Source organism: Phalacrocorax carbo, chromosome 14 (assembly GCF_963921805.1).
Source record: "Phalacrocorax carbo chromosome 14, bPhaCar2.1, whole genome shotgun sequence".
NCBI classification, from domain to species: domain Eukaryota; kingdom Metazoa; phylum Chordata; class Aves; order Suliformes; family Phalacrocoracidae; genus Phalacrocorax; species Phalacrocorax carbo.
Genome location: NC_087526.1, coordinates 9,039,372 through 9,063,534, shown reverse-complemented (window position 1 = coordinate 9,063,534; position 24,163 = coordinate 9,039,372). Strand labels below are relative to the sequence as shown.

General features: G+C 59.3%; 2 protein-coding genes across 4 annotated transcripts; both read right to left on the bottom strand.

Moving 5' to 3' along the window:
* Positions 1–1,451: 1,451 nt before the first annotated feature.
* Positions 1,452–15,617, bottom strand: HM13 (histocompatibility minor 13). 2 transcript variants are annotated; one of them, XM_064465532.1, is made up of 13 exons: positions 15,374–15,617; positions 13,824–13,922; positions 11,864–11,946; positions 10,787–10,875; positions 9,897–9,982; positions 9,625–9,750; positions 7,619–7,676; positions 6,967–7,050; positions 6,616–6,652; positions 5,403–5,505; positions 4,769–4,854; positions 2,369–2,562; positions 1,532–1,670 (listed from the first exon to the last, which is right to left on the bottom strand). In XM_064465532.1, the coding sequence occupies exons 1-12, from the start codon at positions 15,557–15,559 to the stop codon at positions 2,412–2,414; spliced, it is 1,188 nt and encodes a 395-aa protein (XP_064321602.1). In that variant the 5' UTR covers positions 15,560–15,617; the 3' UTR covers positions 1,532–1,670; positions 2,369–2,411. The 2 variants fall into 2 exon arrangements, with proteins under 2 accessions (XP_064321603.1, XP_064321602.1); XM_064465533.1 differs by lacking the exon at positions 2,369–2,562 and having other exon boundaries at positions 1,452–1,670; positions 15,374–15,616.
* Positions 15,618–20,462: 4,845 nt separating this feature from the next.
* On the bottom strand, positions 20,463–23,840 carry REM1 (RRAD and GEM like GTPase 1). 2 transcript variants are annotated; one of them, XM_064465531.1, is made up of 4 exons: positions 23,316–23,840; positions 23,014–23,096; positions 21,597–21,801; positions 20,463–21,399 (listed from the first exon to the last, which is right to left on the bottom strand). In XM_064465531.1, exons 1-4 carry the CDS (start codon positions 23,629–23,631, stop codon positions 21,122–21,124), a joined length of 882 nt encoding a protein of 293 aa, XP_064321601.1. In that variant the 5' UTR covers positions 23,632–23,840; the 3' UTR covers positions 20,463–21,121. The 2 variants fall into 2 exon arrangements, with proteins under 2 accessions (XP_064321601.1, XP_064321600.1); XM_064465530.1 differs by having other exon boundaries at positions 21,597–21,804; positions 23,316–23,839.
* Positions 23,841–24,163: the final 323 nt, after the last annotated feature.

Genomic DNA, 24,163 nt, shown 5'->3' with positions numbered 1-24,163 from the left:
CCCAGCCCGTTCTGGCATGCTCAGGGGCTCTGGAGGCTGTGTGGGGATGGGTATGAGGCCACAGTGGCATCAGGCTCCCACCACCCGAAGCCAGGGAGGGTGCAGTGCCTCACAGGACATGGTGCCAGATCTGCACAGGGGGTGGGGGGGGACAGGACACACACACATGCGATGTCTACACCACGGTGGTGAGCGGGGCCCCGGTTCGGGGCAGGGTACTGCACCCCACAGCAGAGCCAGCGTCGTTTTCCACGGGACACTGGAGGCTGGTGAAATCACATCTGGAGTCTAGACTCAGCGACTCCGTGGGCCGGGCCTGGCGGCCCTGCCGTGCCCGGGCCCTGCTGCACACTGTTTGCTTAGCTGGAGGTATTTAATTGGAATTAAAGTGGCCCCTCTTGTTTTTGCGGACAGGGCTGTTGGAAAAGGAGCTGTAAGTCATAGAAAACATCTGTAGGAGACTGTGAAGGGTCATTAGATGGCAGAATGCAAGGCGCCACTTTTAGTGCTCGCAGCCAACACGGGGAATAATGGTTCAATACGGCTTTTGTAGAGGGGCTGCCAAGCCAGCAAACACTTTCTATTTATTCTGGCAGTGGGCACGGCCAGAGGGATGCAGGATCCTCCACATGCCTGTCCTGAGGGCGGGCAGGGAAGACACCGCTGGTGCTGCGGTACACAGGGCAGCCAGCCCCAGTGAGAGTCAAGGTGGCTGCTGGAGCTGCCCCTGCCTGCAGCCACTCCAGTGCCCACTGCCTGCACTGGTCCCCCATGCCTGGCCCAGGCCTAGGGGGTGCAGGATGGTACCTGGCTCCCTCCAAGGAGGGGGGACAGCCCATGCTCTCTTCACCCCACACAGGCTGGGTTTGGGGTCACTCAGCTCTTTCTCTCCCATGCCTGCTTCCCAAGGCCATGGGGGCTCAGCCCATCCCACTGGGTTCCTGCACCCCAATCCCCACTCCAGGGCCAGACCCCAGCTCAAGTCTACCTGGTGACACACTGTGGGTCAGCAACTGTGGCCCTAAATCTGGGCGTTGCAGGGCAGGGGCCGAGGCTGAGGCCAGCCAGGGGAAGGCAGAGCACCAGAGGAACAGGAGGGGGGAAGGGGACTGTCACTTAGAAACAGCCAGACAACAGCCATGGGCCCCACAGGGAGAACAAGGCCGCCAGAGAGCTGGGATACTGATCCCAGTGTCGGCCAGGCAGCTGAGCAGGGGCTACAACTGGAGCAGCGACCAAAGCAAGGGCTGCCAGCATGGCCCTGGCACTGCCAGACGAGCACTCCTTTCTTTGACATGGTTTAATATGACAGAAAGCAAATGCACAATACAAAATTTAAAAACCGGCCTGTGGTTTGCCCCCCACCCACCTTGTACCCCCGTAGGAGATAAACAGGCAGGGGGGAGGTGGTGTGGCCCCAGGGGGCCGGCGGGGGGGTGGCTATGCGGCATACATCGATACCCCACCTGGGTGGTTGCTCCCACACAAACAACACGATGCTCTTGCACAATTGTTTCATCGTCTGTCACTTGCGGAGGGTCTGGAAGGGCCCCAGCCCAGCAGCACCAGGCACTGCCAGTGGGCAAGGTCAGTTCTCCTTCTTGGCAGCTTCTGTCCTTTCTTCTTTGGAGGCCCCTGGCACCTCCTTGGGGGTAGAGCTCTCCTCGTAGCTGAGGATGAGAGGGACAAGAGGGAGGAGTGAGTGGGGCTAGACCTTCTCTGGGGACAGAGACCAGTGCCAGGCAGGGACAGCCCAGCTCGGGGCCACAGGCTCGGTGTCTGCCCAGCTGCAGCAGCCAGGCCATGCTGAGGAGAGGGTGGACTCCAGCCATCAGCCTCCCAGTGTAGAAAACCTGACAGGGCAGAGCTCAGTTGGGGAGACAAGCACTACAACACTCCCTGAACACTTCCAGGGATGAGGTGCACCCAGCCAGGGCTGGGGCTTCCCCGGCCAAGTCCTCAGGCCAGCTCTGTGCCCCAGGGTCCATCTGCCCGTCAGCACCCATCAGCGCTCCTGAGAGCATCATTGGACATCCTGGATAGCACCACACTTTCCCCCATGCTGCCAAGTCCAGTACTGCTGCCAGTGAGACTGGTTAGAGGGGGCAGCCACAGCAAGACCACAGCAGCAACGTCCCACCAGGGACTCACTCCTCTGGCTGCAAACCTCCCCAGCACCGTCCCCAGGACCCTGGCAAAGGAAACCTGGGAGCACTGCCTTCTAGCAGGAAGCATGAGGGCAGAGATGTCAAATCCTCTCCCCTTCGCAGTCTCCCCTCAAAGACAGGGAGAGAAGCTGGCCCGTAGCAGCAAGGTGACAGCTACTGCCTCTGCCCAGGGAAAGAGGAGAGCCAGGACCAGCCCCTACCTGGCCAGAGCGACAGACAGAGAAAGGGCACCGTGTGTGATTGCTACATGGCACTAGGGCTTTGCTGCCGGCGTCGGCGGGGACAGGACAGTTTCTGCTGCATGGAATCAGCAAGGCTGGCCGGCGAGCCGGACACGGTGGGGAAGTGGGTAAGTCTTGGTGTGTGTGGCAAGATTTCAGCAGAGGATTCATAGCTGCAGGAGAGAGAGGAAGCAGTACGGGACAGGGGAAGACGAGGACAGAAAGGACATGGGGGGGGGAGGAAAGGAGAGAGAGAAAAAGCAGAAGTTTTGGAGTGAGGCTTCTGCAAACCCACCACCCTGTGCTGTTCCCTCCAGCTGCCATCACCCACTAGCCCACACTGGGGTGGTCCTGGGGCCATGCTGGCAGGCTCCTGCCTGCACTCCCCTTGCTGGCAGGCCCCAGGACAGGGCTGCAGCATGGAAGAGCAAGAGCTGAGACGTGGGGTGAAAGCAGCTCCTCCTGGCATGATTACAGCCAGGCAGACAGAGCCCACGGGAGAGCAAGCCTGGGCACTGGGGTGGCAACGGCAGAACAGCACAGGGGCTGTGCAGGCAGATCAATGTGGCAGACCCTTTCCTGCCACTCAAGGACAGCTTGTCTGCAGCAGGTGTGAGTGGCAGGACAGGTTCCCCACTGCTGGCAGCTGACAGAGGCAGAGCGAAGGTTACTCCCTGCAGCGCTGGGAGCTACGAAACTGATCCTGATCTTGCCCACCTCTACTCCATCGGCACCCCTTCCCTGGGCCTGCAGCATAGACCTGCTCCCACCCTCCTGCAGTACTGCCTGTACTCGCCACTGCATCAGACCCTCGCTGCCCTCTCCCAGGGCAGCTGATGGCTGCTGTGAGACACCCTGTGCAGGCAGATCATTGCCTGCAGGCAGCCAGCCAGCAGAGACCACAGGAGAGCTGCCAGCTCCAGGCTGCCATCAGCATGGGGAGTAACAGGACACACCAAAGCCACACAGGGGAGCTACACCTGGTGGGATTCCTGCAGTGGGAGCCACTGCCCTCCAGGCACGAGTCCCATGCATCCTGCTTCCTTTGCCTGCAACTGGAGCAACTTCAAGGAGGTTCGACCCCAGGGCCTTTCAAGGTTGCAACCCCCCAGCCTCCTGTGCTTGCCCTGGCAACGCTCAGCAAACAACAGTGGGCAGCACTTTGTGCTGGAGCAGCTTGTGCTGACGCTCTGTGGGGCACTAGCCCCTGCTGCCCAGCTGCCAGGCTCCCCAGGCACCTTGCTGCCAGGGGAGCCGGACTCGCAGCTCATCTCTCCCGTTTCCTGGCACGGGAGGCGGTACTGCTGTCAGCTATTGAGTCACAGCACTGGGGAGAGCGGCTGCAGGATCCCAGGTGCACAGGAAGGACGATCCCAGGACACTCAGCGCCTGCAGCAGTGATTGTCAGAAGCAAACATCAAAGGACGGGCAGGTGCGGCAGGGCTGGGGAGCCAGCCCAGCTGACAGCCCGGTGGGAACACACATACTTGCATCTCCCAGGGGAGGGGAAGGAGGCAAGAACAGCCAGCTCTCCACAGCACCCCAGGTGGGTGCTGGTTTCCCTCTGAGCAGGCTGGGGGCTCAGGCAGGCGCCCCCCCAGAGCAGGGAGGCTGTGGGGTGCATGGCCCTGCTTTGGTATGGATGTTCCCTTCCCTCCTCTGCTTCAGCCATCCCCAAACAAGCAACTGCACTGGGCCACCACCAAGCCTCGAGCACAACCAGCCAAGCACAGTGGAGGAACAGCTCCCAGGCAGGCCAGGCCATGCTCCACATGGCTCAGAGGGCCAGTCCAGGCAGGAGACCAAAGCTGCCCACTGCAGCGAACAGGCAAAAGCCTGGAGCATGGCAGGCTGAGAGAAGGGCTGGACCATGAGTGCAGCACAGAGCCCCTTATCTGCATCTACAGTCCCCAGGACAGGGAGACTGCTGTAAACAAGGACACTTCACCTGAGCTGGGAGGCTGGGATGTGCTTGAACCAGGCCTGGCTGCTCTCACAGCCGGATCCAGCTCTGTTCTCCCCCACCCACAGGCCCTGGGACACAATGACCAAGTATCTCAGCACCAGGTGTGCAGTCCCACCCTCCCCTGCCTGCCAGCACACGGGAAGAGTTTGTCACCAGGGCGTAAAGCAATACCAGGTGCTGCCTGCCTGTTGGTACTGCACCAAAGCTCCCACCCAGCTACAACGAGGTGGCTGGAGCCAGGGCCGGCATGTACAAACACAGACCCACTCCCTCCACCCACACACGCACGCGCACACCCAGAGCATGCCCAGATGAACCCATCCCTCCAGCTGTGCCCAGGCGTGGGAACATCTGCACGTTTCATGTGCTCCAGTGCCGTGGGCGAAACAGCTCCATCCCCAGCTGATGCTCACCTGAACATTTCAGTTACTTCTCCCTTTGCCAAGGCCACAAGAAGTGGGAATCCAATGCATGCCGGGACCAGGTACAGAAGAGCAGGCTGTCAGGAAGAAAAACAACTGTTAAACCAAACCACAAATCACCCTCCTGGAGTAGTGTGAGGTGAGCTAGCCCTGTCCCCTCTGCACCCACGGCATCTGTCACAGCACTGCGCAGAGAGTTAACATCCCAGGAAGTAGACTGGAGAGCCAAGTTACAGCTGCAGCAGCACAAAATCCTTGCTGTGAGGTCCCAATGAGCCACAAACACGCTGAGGGCCCCCATGCAGACCAGCAACAGCACCCACAGTGTATGGGCTCCTAAGGCCCCTCCACAGCATGGAGGGTGGGTCTTCAGGGACAGCTTGGCTGCGAAGAGCCACAAAAACACAGAGCAGACTGCCTGAACCAGCCTTGCCCCAAAGAGGACTCTGTTCCAGCTAGGCACACAAGCTTTCAGCAGGGAAAGGTAGAAGCAAGTGCTTGAAAAACAACGGCAAGACAAGGAATGCATCTACTTTTTCCTGGCATGATACAGGAACCACATGGCCAAGCTGGCATTGTACTGCTTGGGATGTGCATCTGCAGGAGGCAGCACAGCAGAGCTCACCTGGGCGTGCTTGAAGATATGCATGATGAATATGGTCAGGCCCAGCCCGAAGATGTAGGCCACAAAGCTGGTGTAGAAATACGTGTGCGTGTTCTTCTTCAAGCTGTAGGGAAAGGGAGCAGAGGCCAGTGACTTCGGGTCTGGGATGCCAGTGCCAAAATGGAGCTGGCCCAACATTCTCAGCCATCTCCCACAGTGATGGGGAGTGGGGAACTGTGCTCTGCCCGTGATCTCAGGCCAGTGCAGAGACTGCCACCAGCACAATCCCTGGTCTCATGGGAGCAGTGTGGGACTGGATGGGGTGACACCCAGGTGAGGGGCTAGGGAAGGGAAGAAGGCACATGATTCTGCTGCTGGATGGCTACTGTGGGGGAAGGAATCAATGCTGGGACCCAAGGAGAGGGTCCCACTTGCCTGGGGGAGGCACAGCCAGTCCCTGGCATCCCACTCTCAGCACGTGCCATTTTATCGCAGGGCAGGCCACGGGAACTGGGATTCCCAGCAGGTGCAGGCAGGATGTGGGCGGAAACACCTGGAAGAGCTGGCACAGACCAAAGGGTCTGTGCAACAGTAGTGAGAACAGGGCCACACCACCACAGTCACACAAAGCGGACTTTCCCAGCAGCTCCACAGCTGGAGACTTTTGGTGTGGGGCAACTGCTGAAAGCTACACCCTGGTGGTAGGTGCAGCTTCCCTGCGTAGGAAGGAGCTGTTTCCCCCAACATCAGTGGCAACCCAGAGGCAGCCAGCACTGCCAAGCACTGATTTGCATCCATGCTAGCACTTCCCAGGAGTCAGCACCCCCAGCTCTTTCCTATGCTGTTGCCACTTCCCCTTGGTGCTGCAGCACTGCCCTCTCTTCCTCAGTGCCAAGAAGCTGGTGAGGCTCTGGGGGGCCATTACATGCTGCTGCCCCAGCCCCCTCCTGTGTGCTGCCTGCCTAGCCCACCCTGCCATGGTGGATCAAACAACTCACCCCCAACACTCAGGACTTACCCACAAAGCCAGCCCTGCTCACATATACTCTTCCAAGAGCTTCCCCTTGCACCCCCCATCCCAGCCACTCTGCTCTCCCAGGTTGCCACGCCAAGCCCCAGAGGGGAGCACGTGACTGCACTTCTGGCTTCCCCTTCCCCTTTTTCCTCTACAAAAGCAACTCAAATAGGCTGCAAGATCCAACCTGCCAGAGACCCTTCCCTGTTGCCCACTCACCTGATGTCAAACCGCAGCAGCAAGGCAATGAAGATCCCTGCAGGGAAAAGGGGACAGTGAGGGGACACAGGCTGTAGGAAAGGCTGAGGGAGGCAGGGCAGGTCCCGCAGCAGCTCTGGGTGCCGTGCCTGGGCTGACAGTGCCCTCTTGTGGCAATAAGGCACTAGGACAGGACCTGGACCTGGTGGGAGACCCCTAGTCCACAAAGTCCCCAGTCCTCGCAGTCCCCAGACCCAGCAGGAGGCCCACAGGGCTCCGGCATGGCCAAAGGCAGACCGAGGCACCCACTCAGCTCCCCACAGCCCGGTCAGGCAGGTGACCCCGGTCACGTACCCCCTCTTCTGACCTTACCTGGAATGACAATGTCTCCCAGACCCAGCATGGCAAAGTTGTCAGCCTCCAGCCCCTTCTCCAGCAGGTCCTGAGGGAAAACCACTACCGAGGAGTAGAAAGAGGAACAGTGAGGGGCGAGTGTCTGTGCTGAGCAGACCTCAGCACTGCTGTGCCTGGCAAAAAGGGACCAGAGCAGGGCAAGGACCCTGTTCCTGCCCTTGGCCCCCTCCTCGCCTGCAGCTCCCCCCTTCTTCCTGGGACAACTCTGGGATGGGAAACAGAGGGCTTTGGGGCCAGCCCTATGTGCAGGTTTCAGCCCCAGCTCCCAGGACCCAAATCACTGCATGCTCCACAAAAGAAGAAAATACACCACTCCTGCTGTTTTTCTGGAGGTTTAATTTTTTTTTTCTGAGCAGGTAAAATTGCCCACTCTGGGGGTGCAGACTAACCCAGCGAGCTCTGGGGTCTGCAAACCATCTGTCTCCAGAGACCTGGCCAGTCTCCCTGCAGGTCAGTGACACCACACAGCAGTCTAAGGGGTCACTAGCATGAAACCTTCCTACCCACATCCCACCTTCTGAGCCATCTCCAGAAGGCAGAGGATGCACAGGGCAGTGACCACAGGAGAACGGACAGCCCCTCCTCCAGCACAGGGGGAAGATCTACTCACGTTTTATTGGGGCCTCAAACGATTTGGCAACTGTCACCATCACATTGGTGCCAAAGACCTAGGGGCAAACAGAGGAGTCTGAGGTGACCACAGCTGCACAGGGACATGCGCACATTCAGCTACACCCTCACTGCAGGACCCAGAGCAGCCTCAGTGGCAGAAAATAGCCAAAGAACCACTGAACTGTGGGCAGGAGTTCTGCAAGTGAGCCCACCACCCAGGAAGAAAGGGATAGGACAATGCTTGAGGACATGAGTGTGTCATCACGGCCGTTCTGCTTTCAGAGTAGCACTGGGAAGACCACTCACATCGCAGAGCTGTGGTGCTGCCCACCATCCGGCCTTCCCCAGTACCTTCCCCTGCAGGTCGGGTTCAGCTCCAATCAGTCAACTCAGTGCAAAGCCTGACCACCATGCAGGGTGTTATTTAAGGGCAGGAGCCCCCAGTGGAGGGTCCCAGCCAGCTGCCCATGAGGTTCCAACAGGGACTGGAGCAATTGCCAGATCAGCTGCATTTTGTTCTGATGTAATTTCTTTGTACTGCCCTATCAGCCCGAAATATTGGCATCATTTGGGGGACAGATTGTAAACACATAGGTCAACCATTCTTATTTCTGTTCGCTTTCACTTCCAAGTTTCCAGTCTTGGCTATTCCAGCAGCAGGCACATAGAGCAGGTGCTGGTTAGCACCAGGTGAGCAAGATCCTAGAGCTAGGGATTAAAAAGAAACCTTAAAGCAAGCACTGGGCATCAGATTAACTCACATAAAGTGCAGCAAGCTCTGGGCATCTCCACAGAGTGACAAGACTCCACATGGGGACCAGGGAAAAGCAACACATGCAAATTCACCCTAAGGCTATTCAGGGGGCAATATCATCAATCCACTGTGCAGTTCTCCTTCCTCCCTGAAACCCTCCTTGGATCATACTGTGATTAAATCCATGCTAAGATCCAAGTGACCAGTCCCTGCAGAGGGGCACAGTAAGAGGGTCTCCACTTCAGGATGGCCCTTCCGTGAGGCTCCAGCAGTACACTGACCTGCCAGGGAAGCCAAGGCAGGAGACAGCCAGCAAGTGGAGAGCAGCAACGGTTGCACTCTTGCTGTCTCCCAAACACCGGGAAGACACTCACACCTCAAGGAAGACATGAAGCACTGGGTGTGCTAAGCCAGAAGGCTGAATCCTCTCCAGCTGAGAGCAGCAGAGGAAGTGACACACAGGCTAACAAACCACATTGCTGAGACTGTTAACGAGCCTATGAAACAGGGGCAGCACCAGCCAAGTACAAAATAACGCACAGTAGCCAGGCTTAAATAGGGAAGAATTAGTCAGGCAGCTGCAGAGCTGCTGGACAGATCTCAAGGTATACAAGGCTCTCAGACATTTGGAAACCCAGTAATTCTGAAGGTAGAGGCAGCAGGAAGCAGAAGGGGGATACGGACATTATAAGAAACATAGGTCGAGGCCCATTGCAGAGAGATAAGGAAAACCTCAACATTAAGATGCTGGGGCACCGCACTTGCTGAGGGAAAGAGACTGGAGGCATTCCAGTATGTGGTCCTCTGTGCAAGAGAACATAAGGACACTAATGAAGCCAGCAGATGCCACAGCTGAGGAACAGCCCATACAAGCAGGATCAGTGTAGCCCAGAGCAGTCTTATCTTCCAGCCCACCCAGCAGCTCTATCAGGCATTGGGAAGACCTTAGCTGGGAATACAGGTAACCAGAACTGGATGTGCCACACACCCAGGTACCCCACAACAGCCCTGATGAGATCCCTGCCAGCCCTGGGCTTTCCAAGCCAGAGATTAAAAGAATACACATTTGCTGAGCCTTGTTCAGCCACTGATGATTCTGTCACCACACCCCTTTGGGCTGAGAAAGTGGAAATCCTGACTGCAAATGTGTGTCCAGCCAGCGTGCTGCCTCTGAAGAGGCATAACGCCACGCACATGCCTTCCGCCAATGGCTGCAACTCGCGTCCACCCCGGGGAACGCTCCCGATTACCCAGAAGACGTCGTAGATGAAGAGGCCCCCAAGCAAGATGCAGCCAGTGCTGACGTTGTTCAAGTGCAGCAGCTCCACCCCGTTGAGGGAGAATGCCAGCCCAAAGAGATTGTTGGCAATCCAGTGCTGAGAATGACAAGAAAGGGAGATTTGGGGCCCACTGCACATGCTGAGCCACGGCCTCGGCCTGCAGAGGCCTTGCGTGGAAAGGGGCCTGGGTCTGATCCAGCCTGGTCCCTGGCCTCCCTGCAACAGGGCTGTGGCTCCCTTACCTTTCTCAGCAGATACCACACCCCTACAACACTGCTCAGGGCCAGGCATACGAGATCCTTGGTGTCAAACTCGTAATTCACTATTTCTGCAATAAAACAGAGAAGTCAGATTTTGGGCAGCCCAGGCAGCTCCCCTTGCTACGCAGGGCAGAGATGAGTGACTTTACAGCTGGGGAGCAACACAGACCACAGCGCTCACATCCCAAATGAGGGGACTGTACCCACAGAAATGGCTGTGCCACAGTTAACACATGCAAACTGCATGCAAGGAAGCAGCTGGTCCTGGCAAGCCCAGACCTTCTCCTTCAGCCAGACTCTGCCACATGGACAGCATCTGCGATCCTTCTGTCAATAAGGAAATTGGATTCAGGCACTGTCTAAGGCAGGGAGAGGCAAATCTTCCCCCTCTTCCTGCTCCAGTTAATTCCTGGTGGTATCTCTACAAGTATTCCCTTACCAGTAAAGCTACTGGGCAGGATACTTATCAAAGCATCTTCTATCAGTGCAAAGATTTGAATCAGATCAGTTAAGACAGCACAAAAAAGTCAGTACTGTGCTACCCGAGGAGCTTAAATAAAGGCAGTGTATTTAACAGCAGCCATAGCTCCATTCCTGTAGCACTCTGGGATCTGTCTCTGTTTTTTCACTGCCAGCCAGGGGCAGCACAGAGGGAGAGCGCCAGCTTGTGCAGGAAGACACACATGGCAGCCCCAGCTCTGCAGGGATACACAGGGCTCACACTGGCTACAGAGGCACAGCAGGGACCAAGAGGCAAGTCTTTGAGAAGGTTGTTTCAATGGGCTGAAAGTTAAAACACCAAGTGAGCAAGAAACCATATAGTAAAGGCAGAAAACATCCAGGCCCCCAGAGAGACCAGCGAGCCAACATACCCTCCTTGCTCTCCCCAGAGCCCTGGGTGAAGAGGAGCTGGTATTGTTTGTTGGGGAAGTTTGCAGGGAAGAATCTGTTCATCATGGGGCTGAAACGAGAGGTGCAGAGAAGGGCAGTTGAACAGAAACCCCACAGGACACACTACCCAGCACCTCTGCATGACAGTGTCCCAGCACAGATGTCAGCCCACACCCCCTCCAGTGACAGGGAAATGCCAGGTTTTGCCATGTCAGGGACCAGCAGGAGCCCCAGCTTCAGTCACCAAGACACAGGCATGGGACCTTGTCCTCCCCAGAGGTCTGATCTGCCCATATGTGACAGTCCCCCAAAATGCCCTAGGGCAACAGGCACAGAGCATCACCCGCAAGAAGTTAGGACCCACCCCAGACCCCAGCAGATTCCCTGTGCTCCCCCAGCAGCACCCTGAGACTGTACGCATCTGGTCACCCAGAACTGGCTGTGCCACCACCAAACAGCCCTCCTGCAGAGCCAGGAGCAAAGCCCTTGCCACAGTGCCAGTCTAGGGAAAGCATCTGGTCCTCAACACCCTAGGGCTCAGGGAACAGGAAACCAGTTTTACTTTTTCAGTTACTGAAACAGCCTGAGCTTTCAACACCTCATGTCAAGCATCCACATGAGAGGCTGGGGACATTATAAGGAGCTCCAGCTGCCTGTTTCAGCCATTCCAATAACAGGAAGATGGGTGGCAAGAAGCTCTCCCCTCCACAGGGCAGCGAGGACTGTGCCAGCCCATAGCAGCTCTTACAGCAGTGGCCACGCACACCTCCACAATCCTCCAGTGATGCTGCATGGGGTACCAGATCACTGGGACCCCAAGGCTATGGTTCTGCCCTTGGCTGCCCCATGAGGAAAGGTTCACAGCATGCTCTGAGCCTGCCTCCCTGAGGGAGGGGAAACACCCTTCACACCACTGAGGGAAAACACTCTACAAGCTGTGATTTGCCGCAAGGCAAGGGTACTCTAGAAACCCCCCAATAAGCTCAATGCCCTGCTGCCTTGCAAAGTGGGCAGCCTTGGATGACTCCACCCCAGTCATACCCTTTCTTCCCCTGTACCTGATGGTGTGGGACAGGGCTAGGATCCCCAGCACAAAGAAATACATGGAAAGCAGAAGATTGATGTACTCTTGAGAAAATATCTGCAAGACAAATCCAGAGAGGGGTCAGTTACCGCAGCATCCTCTCCATCGACAGCACAAGGAAGCACTTCACATTGTGATCAGCAGCTGCTGTGTCAGTGCTCCAGGGAGACGAGAATAGCTGGAATAACCCAAATTCTTGCACCGCTGGTGTGAAATATGTTGGAAATAGCCACATGCTCACAGAACAAGCACAATGGGTCTGCGAGTTGTCACGCATTTATGAGGTGCTAGGGTCAAAAAATAACCCTGCACTGCAGAAAGGAGGACAGAGCTTCCCCCACGCATCCGCAGAGGAGCAGGGAGTGAGGCACCGCACCACTCCTGGGGGCTGCCCCAGCAGAAGGGAGCACCAGCACCCCCGCCTTGCTACTGCAGCAGGCCAAGCGCATCCTGCCCTAATTAAGCAGGGTATTATTAGAACTCATACCCTCCGATGCACACTGCCTTACTGCCGAATCACACCCCTACATCCCAATGCAGGGGGACCCCGGTGCCTTCTGTGCCCTCCTGGAAGGAGGATGCTGGAATACAAGAGCTCATGGCAGGTTGCAGATATTAAAAGGAAGAGACACCAATCATGCAGCAACTTCAGCAGGACCATGCTGCATGTTCAGTACTTCTTTTCCTGGCATCTCCACCCCAGCCAGCAGCAAGAGGCAGAAAAGGCACCTGAGGTGGCAGAGGAGTACCCCCAGACATGGGCCACAGGGAAGAGGTGGGCTGCAGGGGGTCCTTTCAGCAGCCAGAGGGGCCTGGCAGCAGGTCTGGTGGCTGTTCCACATCCCACCATCAGGAGAGGCTCAGCAGATGCTCCACTTTACTACTGGTGAACTATGAGATAAGCTACAGCCCTAGTGAGCACACAGGCTAAACTTCACCACTGGGATAGCCGGGCATATTGCCAGGGAGGCCTGATCCTGTCTGCTGCTCCAGAGCTGACCTCTGTGGCTGTGCAGGCTGCAGCACACATTCACCTTTCCAGGGCAGCTGCAGCATGGGCTGGTACCCAGGCCCACGCCAGGGTAAGGGCCATCAGCCCACATGGCAGCTCAACCCAAGGTAGGAGCCCGCAGAGTCAGCTGGATGCTGTGCAGTAACTGCAATGGGTGGAGAAGGGACTGTAAACTGAAATATTCCCAATTTTGCATATTAAATGTCACCTGGCCAGCCAGGAACACCTTACAGGTGGCCCAAGACAGTGGAGTTGGAAGCAGCCATGTCAACAGGGCAGCTCTGCAGTGGCAGCCCCATGGCTTGTCAGGCCCCTCCAGGAGCTCAGCCACATGCCAGATGTGTGTGAGCAGCCAAATGCCTTTTAAGCCCCAATACCTTCTCCACACAGCCAAAAGCACCCACTTCTGGGATCATCTGTGACCCAGGAACGGTCATCTTACACTGCTTGTTGGCTCTGCACAACTAAAAGACTTCATCTGAACACAGAGGGGCTTGCCCACAAGCTAGCGATCACCTAGGCCTGCAGCCAAGATGGCTTCAGGAGCACAACGCAGAGACAGTAGCATTTGCAGCTCAGCAGTCCCTGGCACCCTTTGGTTTCACTCCGTGCACTGTCAGGTCAGCCCATGGAGGCAGGCAGAGCTCAGGGGTGAACTCACCCCTTGGCAGCTCTCCAGAACCACTTGTGCACAGACTCCAATTTGCCCCAAGCTGTAACAATTCAGGTGAGAACTGACGTCCTCCTACATGGTGATACTGAAGAGCTTGAGCTGTGCAGCCTTACATACTTTCTGTCCCAACGCTATGGGCCCCCAACTAGGGTAAGCAAAAAATCGAGTCAGTCCCACTTTGGGAGCTCCTGACAAGGCAGGGAGGACATCAGGCACTGGTTCCAGTGCCCGCCAGCATTGCTCACTTACTTTAAAGAAGAGGTAGAGCCCCAGAAGGGTGCAACTGGCAACAATGGGAAAACGAGCAGCGTCTCGGCTGGTAATGGTCTCCGGCATCTCTGAGGAGTTCTGGGGAGGGAAGGAGAGTGGATCAGCTCTGGCTCTGGCATCCTACCTGAGCAGGAGGTGAACAGACACAATGAGTGGCTCTGTGGTGGCTTTGAGAGGGGCAGGGCACCTGCTGACCCCCCATCGTTCCCAGAGGTGGGCTCTGTCACAGGCAGAGCCCGAGATGGAAAATGAAAACCTCACACTCATCCTTCTGAGGGCTGCCATGATTTACTGCTTTTTTCCTCGTGGAGAAGGGAAAAAAAACAAAACCTGTGCTGGCATTGTTCCTTTCTCCCCCTGCCCAGAGGGAAGCCAGGCTCCCTCACTGCTCACACCCGGCCATCCCCGTCAGCCTCCCCATCTGTGCGCACCATATGTCGATCACCCTCTGAATGACATTTCTCTCCAATCACCTTTTTATCCCTCACCTTGCTCTTGGGACACCCCTTGTGCTCAAAAGCCCCAGATTTTAAAACCACTTTCGGCTTCTGAGGCATCTTTGCACCAGCTAAACCAGCCCCCTTGAAAGCCATTTCCCACAAGAGACCTTCAGCTTTCAGGGGAGAGGCAGAGGGCTGCTGGCTCCCCTGCCCAGCTGGCCATTGCTCAGAGATCTAATCTTGCACAGGCAAACACCTGCAACCAGTGCCGGACACAGCGCATGTTAACAGAAGCCCTTATGCAAAGTAACCTGCAAAGGAATAACAGCTTATCCCAGGCACAACGGCCGCCACGCAATGCTCAGAAGCACAGAAGCAAGTGCCCAAAGAGCCACTGGCTCCCTGCGGTGTGAGTGAAAAGAAATCTGCCCCCAGAACCACAGCCAGGCCCTGCTCGCAGATCTCAGTTGCCTGAGCTGCCGGGAACCCCACTAAAACCAGCTGAAACCCCTGACATAAGGCTTAAGGGCAGACTAGGGGCTTTAAAAACAGTCCCTTCTCCTGAGTGTTGGGGTTTAAGACCCGAGACCAGGCCCAAGATGCAGACAGCAGTGCAATGGGCTACAGGGACAGCACAGGGGATGCAGGCAGGGGAGCACAGCAGCACCCCGGGGACCAGCCCCAGCGCTGCGGGGCAGGGGAGCAAAGCCACGCACGATTCCCCCCAACACGGCATCTCTGGTGGGGGAACACGGTGCAGTTACGAGTTATGCAGCACTTGAATTTATCGGGATGGTTAGGACGGGGCTGGAAAAGATCACAGGGGAAGCCAGATCTCTCCCCGGGGTCCCCACCTCCACCGGGGCGCGGGTCTTTCTGCCTTCTCAGGGAGGGGGCCGGGCCAGCCGTGGGAAAGGACACCCGTGGGGACTCTCGCGGTGGGCAAGGTCTAGAGTCCCCGAGGGGGTCCCAGGAGGGGCGGGGAGCAGTGGCCGCTGCCGGGCACGGGAGGCCCGGTGACCCCCGGTACAGAGGGGGCGGCGGCCCGGGGCGGTGGGAGGCCGTGCCGCCCCGGGGCCGCGGCGATACCTTGCTCTTGGCGCAGCTGACGGAGCGCAGCGCCCCGAAGAAGATGGGCAGCAGCGCCATGAGGACGAGGCTGCCGTAGGCCAGCGCCATGCCCTCGGGGGTGGCGGGCGGCCGGGCGGCCGGAGGGGACCCGGCCCCGGCGCCGGCCCCGGCGGCGCTGCCGTTGTGCGCCGCGGCCTCCTCCATGGCGGCTGCTCCCACCGGGGTCCGCTTCCGGCCGACGCGCGCCAGGGACACGTCCTCTTACCGACCGGAAGGTGCATCACGCGTCAACGACGCCGACGCTAACCACGCCCCCGGCAACCCGGGGCCGCGTTGCTAGGAGACCGGCAGAGGGCCCGATCCTGGCCTTGGGCCCGATCCTGGCCTTGGGCTCGGCCCGGAGCCCCCGCCTCGGGGCCGGTCTCCAGGCTGGCCTCCCCCAGCATAGAATCATAGAATCGTTAAGGCCGGAAAAGACCTCTAAGATCACCAGGTCCAACATTCAACTCAACACCACCGTGCCTCCTAAACCATGCCCTGAAGTGCCACGTCTACGCGTGTTTTGAACACCTCCAAGGATGGTGACTCAACCGCCCCTCTGGGCAGCCTGTTCCAATGCCCGACCACTCTTTCAGTAAAGCATTTTTTTCCTAATATCCAGCCTAAACCTCTCCTGACACAGCTTGAGGCCATTTCCTCTCATCCTATCACTAGTAACTTGGGAGAAGAGACTGACCGCCACCTCACTACACCCTCCTTTCAGGTACTTGCAGAGAGCGAGAAGGGCTCCCCCCAGCCCCCTCAGCCGCTCCTCATCAGACTTGTGCTCCAGACCCTGCCCCAGCCCCGCTGCCCTTCTCTGGACACGCTCCAGCCCCTCAATGTCCTTCTTGTCCTGAGGGGCCCAAAACTGAACACAGGATTCGAGGTGGGGCCTCCCCAGGGCCGAGTACAGGGGCCCCATCCCTGCCCGGCCCCTGCTGGCCACACCAGCGCTGACACAAGCCCGGGGGCTGGTGGCCTCCTTGGCCACCCGGGCACTGCTGGCTCATGCCCAGCCGGCTGTCAGCCAGCACCCCCAGGGCCTTCCCCGCCGGGCACTTCCCAGCCCCTCTGCCCCAGGCCTGGAGCGTTGCCTGGGGTTGGTGTGACCCAAGTGCAGGACCCAGCACTGAGCTTTGTTGAACCCCATACAGTTGGCCTTGGTCCATCGATCCAGCCTGTCCTGGTCCCTCTGCAGAGCGGTCCTACCCTCGAGCAGATCGACACTGCCACACAACTTGGTGTCATGTGCAGATTTACTGAGGGTGCATGGTGGTGGTGGAAGGCCCTGGCTGTGGGCAGGCTGTGCCCCAGTTCCCCTCCTGTGCCTTCGGGTGAGGGCAGACCAGGAGCCGTGAGGGCATCCCAAGGCTAGTGGGAAGGACCAGTGCCAAGGGTCCCACTGATGGCCTCCCTGTGCCTACTTGTGCTCAGCCCCCGATTATCCCAGTTCATGGCTGTTTATCCCATCTCCGAAAGGTCCATGCTGACACTGTGCCTGCAAGAGGGAGTGTGTTGATGCTGCCTACGTATGGGCAGTGGGTTTTCAACCTGGGCCTGTCCCTCCCTGCACAGACCCCACAGTGCAAGGAGCAGGTGAGAGCACTGGGGGGCCCCCTTTGGACAGGGGGTCCCTGGCTTCTGCAGCCCCCAGCCACAAGGGCCATAAGTGGGAAGGTAGCAGCTTCAGCTACCATCAGCCCAAGCAGGTTGGGTCCAGGGGCTCCCAGGCTTCTCCTCCATCCAGCCCTGGCTTTTCCAGCCCTTTGCCGCTTCCCAAGGATCCCCCCAGCACCCCTGGGCCTCCCCCATGACTGCTCCCAGCCCACACTCAGCAAACACCCCTTCCATAAAAATGCCTCATAAATGGCAGCAAACTCTCCCTGCTGCTGGACTGGGGCCAGGGTTCTGCTGGAAAATTGGCTGAAATGTGAGTTTTCCTCAAAAATATTCCTTCCCTTCCAGAGCTGCTGGCAGCCCGGCTGGATCACTGAGCCTCCTCATCCTCGTCCTCTTCCTGCGCATCCCCCTGGCCCTTGCTGCGGCAAAAGTCTTCTCAGAAGTTAAGAGATCAGTAAAGATAAAGATTGAGGAAAGTTAAATGGTGCTGCCCCCGGTTTAGATCTGAGCCACGGGCAGGGGAAGGGAGCACAGCAGGGATTAAAAAGCAAGCTTTAAAAATTTTTTAAAATGTTTTCTTCTTTATTTTTAAAAAAGGAATCTATTTCAGGACCAGTGGTGATTCATAGTTTTGTGTTTCAGGCAGAGGGCAGATGGAAAGGCCTCCCGGGAGCCCCTCTCTGTGGGGCTGGCCTCCTGCCCAGGATGCTGTCCTCTCCCTGCCACCAATTCTCCCACAAAGGAGAAGGATGGACACCAAGGGCAGCAGCTGGCAGCAGCAGGCAGCCACGCAGGCAGCATGCCCACACACAGCCCACTGCTTCCCACCCTGCTGCCTGCCACAGCCCAGCATGGCACGGCACAGCACAGATACTGACCCCCCTCACCCACCCCCTAAACCCCAGCTTGGCTTGTGAACCCTCCACGAAGGGTGACACTCCCCCCTCCACCTCACCCTTGCTGCTCAGCTCCCTGCACCGCAGCCCTTCAGCACTCGAAACCTGTTTTGGCCTCAAAATGGATGGAGGCTGCAAAGTCCCCCAAAGCTTCTCCTTTGGTTTTGGTTTCTGCCTGAGGAGCAAGATCAGCAACTCCACTTGCTTTCAAGTGCCCCCAGGAAGGAGGAACATTCAACCCCCCTGCTGACAATCCCTCAGTGGGCAGGTGGGAGCAGGGGGGCCTCAGGTACTGCCGTGGCAGGGGGTTGACATGTCCAATTCAGCTCTTTTTGCACTAAGCCTGGGTTAACTGGGGTGGAAGCATCATCCTGAGCTTGGGGGAGCCTGAAGCAAATAGTGGCAGGGGGTGAGCTGCTCCTTGAGTTTCAGTGGGTTGTTAAACTAGAACCTCAAACAGCCCTTGGCCACCACTGTCCTGCAGGGACCAAGGGCTTGACCTGCCAGAGGTGGGGCAGTGGCCACCCTCGCCCTTCTGCTTTTCTTAGCCACTCTCCATGAGAAGATGAACCCCCGCACCTCAGGGCAGCTGCTCTGGCCTGTGGGCTGCAGATACTGTCCCCTCGGGGCTGGCAGTGGACAGGGGGACTGAGGGCTAGCAGGAGGTGGGCAAAGGGGCTGGAGGAGGAGGGGGCAGCCACCAGACCACTGTCATCTCTGTGTGCCCAGAGTCCAGCTGTGGCACTCACCAGCATTGCCCCAGGGCCAGGATCTTGGCACCGCTGCTCAGGGCTCTGCATGGCACTGTCTGCCGGGTGAGAGTGGGTTTTGCCACTGGCGGCTGGGATGTCCTTGTGCACGGACTGAGGAAATCAAGCAAAAAATAGTTGCATCTCCCCGGCCTATTCAAGCGGGGCTGGTGTGCAGGGAGGGCCAGGGCAGCCCGTGGGGCTGGCATCCCAGAGTGGCCATGTCCTAGCCAGGAGCTAGTGGGGTCCCTTGTCCCAGGGAGGCGGTGAGCAAAAAGGCACACGCTGGGGCCAATGGCACTGGGGTGGGTGGCACTGCGGGGAGGGATGGCACAGGGGCAAATGGCACTGGGTAGCAGGTGGGACTGGGGGAGATTGCACTGGGGCTGATAGCCATCCAGGGACGGAGGGCGCTGGGATGCCCCCGAGAGCACTTGATGGAGGGACCGGGGCTGCTGAGCTCCAGCATTACCTGCCCCAGGTGTGGGCCCAGCTTTGGGCCTCAGGCAGCCCCCGGCCCCCTTCCAGCACCTCCTCCTTCCTTCTTTCATTTCCCAGCAACTCACCATGGCCCCCCTTGGCCTCTCCTCCCACCCTCCAGCGCGTCTACATTTTTCTGGGTTTGAGCTCATTCTTTCCACTCCCCTCTCTGCCAGCTGCCAACTTTCCATCCCATGGCCCCCCCGCCTGCTGCCGCAGGGAAACGCTGGCTGCAGCTGTGGGAGGGACCAGCAGCAGCAAGGAGCTCCTGTCCCTGGTGTGCAGCCCTTGGCCCTGGTGTGGCTGATGCTGTGTGAACCACAGCATCATGTCCAAGCAGTACTAGGAACTGGGCTGCAGGGAGCTCTGGGGCAGGGCCCCGGCAGAGCAGCTGGAGCCAGAGTAGCAGCAAGGAGAAAGCAGCAATGCCGCGGTCACCAACAGCTTGGGGAGGCACCGAGCAGCATGGAGAAAATCCTGAGCGAGTTTCCCTGGTCCTGGGGACAGAACCGTCAGGGAGAAGACCCCACTGGTGTTTGCACCTGCGGAGAGACTATTTTCCCATGGGGACAGGGTGCTGTCCCATCCCAATGTCCCCTTTGCACCAGTGACACCCTTTATGGCTGCACTGTGCCAGCCATGGCCAGCAGCTCCCCATGCTTGAGCTGAAAAGTAAGCGGAAACTCCTGACCTGACCCGGGGAGGGAGGGCACTGCTGATCCTCCCTGGCACCAGGCCCAGGGCTGCTGAGCAGGCTACCCCATCGTGTCTGAGCTGCTCGCTGGCAGCCCAGTCTAAAATCAACCAGCAGAGCCCATGCAGCTCCAGCATCACCTCCCCAGGTGCCTGGGGTCACTCACCACTTGCTGCAGCCAAGCACGCCCCTTCCTGGCTGTGCTGCACTGTGGCCACTGCCATGCTGCTTGGATCCTGCCTCCCTGCCCCTTCCCAGGGCACCAGGAGGCACCAAGTGCCCAGCTCCCTGCCCAGGCTGCAGCTCCCACGGTGTGTAGGGGCTTGAAACCTGCACCTCAACAGAGCTCAGCCCTTCCCAGAGGCTTTTCCAGAGCCAGGTGGGAGCTGGGAGGTGCAGGTGGGCTGGGGGCTTCTGCTATTGCAGGAGACGATGCTGCAACTACTGGATGAGGAATTGGGACTTCCACCAAGGGTGGCCAAAGGAAGCCCCAGATGGAGGCTCTCCCTGCCCTGAGATGTTTCAGCTGGTGAAGCTGGAGCCTGCCAAGGTCTGGATGGAGCAGGATATCCTGGCCATGGCTCCAAGACATGGCTCCCCATGGCAGGGACGCAGCAGAGACTAGCACCTCCCTGACACGGTTTATTCTGCAGATTGAGGGGTTTCCCCATTGCAACAGTACAGAGACAGCAGAAAAACCTCAGTCCAAGAAACGCTGGTACCAGGGAAACATGGCACGAAGCCCTTGCACAGTGCTGTCACAGAGGGGCTAGGGGTGCCAGACAATGCTGCCAGTGCTCCACCAGCCCCTTTCCCTGGCCAGGCTCCAGGATGTCCTCGAGGAGGGCATCACTATGGTGCCCTCACTGGTCCATGCTGCCCTCTGAAGGACAGGCACCACAAGCAGGACTGGCCATGTTCCTGGCAGCCTCTGGAGCTGCTCCAGCCCTGCAGGCAGCCCTGCACTGGGGCATGGCCACCCCTCACCTCTGGTTCCACAGGAGCCTCTGTAAGCCAGGATCCCACCATCACAAGCACAGGTGTTTGTCCCACGCCTGGGGTGCAGCCCAGGGGACCCAGGTCCACTTGTCCCCTCTCCTGGAGAAGTGGCCAGATCCAGAGCAGCCCAGGCATCCCTCAGCACCAATTAAAACAGCTCCACATCCTCAGCATCACTCTGGCTCTGTCTGGGCTGTCCTTGCACCGACAGAGCCACTGGCCACGCTGCTGGCAGAGAGGAGAGTTCCCAGCCTGTGTGTGCAGAGGGTCAGGAAGGCGGCAGCTCTCAGAGCACAGACAGGTCGTGGCAGGACTTGGAGCGGACTTTCAGGGCCACTTTGCTGCTGTTCCTGGCCACCAGCCTGTCGAGGAAGCGCCGGGCTCTCTTGGTGAGGCTCTCCTTGCGCTTCTGGCTGGGAGCAGGGAGCGCACGGGGCTCCTTGCCCCCACGGCGCAGGCGGATCTGCCGCACCACTCCCTCAAAAAGCTCATCCACGTTGTGCTGCAGAGCTGCTGATGTCTCGATGAACTTGCAGTCGAACACCACGGCACAGGCACGGCCCTCTGCAAGGGAAGGGCAGGGAGGGGGCATGGCCCCGCTGGCACCCTGGGCACAGGGCAACAGGTACTGCCACATGCAGGGCAGTGGCTGTGCTTCCAGGGACAAGGGGACAGATGTGGGGGAAGCAGCTGGGCAGGGAAGGAGGGCACAGGGCCCACACGGGTGTCCCCACTGGCCAGACCACCCCCACCCCGCTCACCTTCAATGGAAACCTCGCGGCACCGCACCAGGTCGGTTTTGTTCCCCACCAGGATGATGGGGATGTCTTCGGCCTGCCGTGCGTGGCGCAGCTGGATGCGCAGCTCCGAGGCACTCTCAAAGCTGCCACGGTCGGTGATAGAGTAGACAATGACGTAGGCGTTCCCCACCTGCAGGCACTGGCTGCGGCGCCAGCTCTCCTCACCCTGCTATCACATGGGGAATGAGATGCCACTGCTCTGCAGGGGCCACTAGCAGCCCTGACCGCTGCCAGGGAACAGCAGAGCACCCCAGCAGTGATGGGACCTGCCAGCACACCCCACCATCCCCCGTGTTTTGGGGAGCAGACATGTGGCCCCATTAAAAAAATGAAGATTAAAAGCTCCTGATTTTGTGGGATGTTTGAGAGTTTCCTCCTGTATCAGCCACAGACCAGAGCTGTGGGTTCAGCTTGCCTTGGGAGGGCTGAGGCTGCACCTCCCAAAGACACCCTTGGCCACACATTGCTGGCGTCATGGGTGCAGTGCCCTGCGTGAAACAGGCACCTGTCCGTGCCACTGGGCAGAGTGGGATTAAGCAATAGTGGAAATAAAGGACCATTGTCAGGGCGTTACAGTGCTGAGGCATCTCCAGACAGCACAGTCGGACATGCAAAATGCAGCCCAGCCCACATGGGTGTTGTGCCCATGTGCACAGCCCGGGCACTGGCTCCATCCCCACTCCTGGGGACCGGTCACTGCCTGGTGGCACCCACAGGAATGCCAACCCCAGCATGGAGGGAGGCAAAGGGCCGTTTCAAAGGAGGCAGTGACGGCAGCGCTGGCATTTCTGCCCAGGAGATGCCTCGGTGTGCTGGACAGAAGGAATGCCCCATGCTAGGCTCTCAGGGCCACTGCTTTGCCTGCTAAAGCACGTGTCCTGGCTGGTGGCACCATCTCCCGTGGATTTGCCCAGCTGGCTCCTTCAGCACCATTCCCAAACCATTTCCATGCATTTCAAAGCAGGCTGGCACCACACTCCTTCCCCACAGCCCCTTCCTCCCCACTGCCCACATACCCCTTGTGCAAGGGGCACCCTGTGCCCACACCACTGCTCCTGCACTCACAGTGCCTTGTCACAGGAGCCCCCACTGCTGAGAACACAGTGGGCAGCCTCCCATGCTGGGGAAAGATGCGCAAAGAGGCATTCAGAGATGTGATCTCAGCCCCTGTCTTGCCCAGCGCATGTCCCCTACTCTGTAGCAAGGGCAGCAGTGAGCTCTGGACATGGCCAGGAAAGCCCCAGGGAGACCTTTGCAGTGCTTAGAGGCCCCAGAGCAGCAGCTGTGCCTGTACAGTGTCCCCCAGGCACATCCCAGCTCACCCAGCCTCGCTTGCAGCATGGGACCCCCGCAGCACCCAGCCCTGGCCCTGCCATACCCACTGTTCTGGCTCCCAGGTGTCCATCACTAGCAGAGTGGTCTCCTTGCCATCCACAGACAGCGTGCGCTCATACATGGCCTCTGCAAGACACCAGAGAGCCCAGTTGGTGTGGCACTACCCCAGGGGCCGAGACTCAGCCCCAGCACTGGGCTTCTCTCTGCCTCTCATACAGGTTTTTCCCATGACAGGGCCACGAACGCAGCCCGGACACATGCCGCCTCCCCGCCACCTCCTCTGGGCCCCACCAGTGGGTGACCCTGCTGTGGAGGGGCCCCAACCAGCCCCCACCAGGCACCCACCTCCATGCTGCTCTAGCAGGTCCCGCTCCTGAATGCCGGCAAAGAGGTTGACCAGGGAGGTCTTGCCCACGCCGGGGTCGCCCAGCAGCACTACGCGGTAGAGGGGCTCCCAGGAGCCAGAGGAGCCCGAGGAGTCAGAGGACCAGCTGCCCCGGGGTGCTGCGGCCCTACCACCCGGCTCGGACGCAGAGTGGCTGAGCTGGGGGTGACAGGGCTCGCCCCGCAGCGTGACGCCCGGCACCCCCGGCCGCGGGAGAGGGGTGCTGGCCCTCCTCCGCAGCGGGCTCTTGCTCCCACGCTGTGTGTTCAGGGTCATCAGCGACACGGAGGGCAGCGGGGCTGGGAGAGGGCACCCCGAGGGGCTCGGGCTCCGGCTCCCCTGCGGCCCCCGGCACCCCCGGGCCGCTCCCGGTGTCGGTCCCGGTGTCCGTCCGAGCCGGTGGTAGCTCGGGCAGAACTTTCCCCGGGACAGGTTCGCCGCTGCCCGGCCCCGGGCTTTAATCCCCGGGAGGTGGAGCCCCTCGCCGCGCCCGCTCCCTCCCCCGCGGACACACCCCCGCCCGCACCGGCCCCGGCCCCGGCCCCGGCCCCGGCCCCGGCCCCGGCCCCGGCCCCGGTCGCCCTGTCCGGTCCCCGAGGTCCCCGTGGGGCTCCCGGTGCCGGGGCACGACGACTTCCCTGGGGCGCGTCCACTCGGTCCCGGGAGGGGCAGCACGGCAGACGGCGGTCGCACCGGAACGCCCCGGCCCCGCCGCTGGGGGATAGGCCGCCGCGGGTGGGGGCTCCGCCGCACTACCCTCCTGCGTGGGGCAGGGTCCCCCCGCTCCCTCGAGCCCCACGGCTGCGAT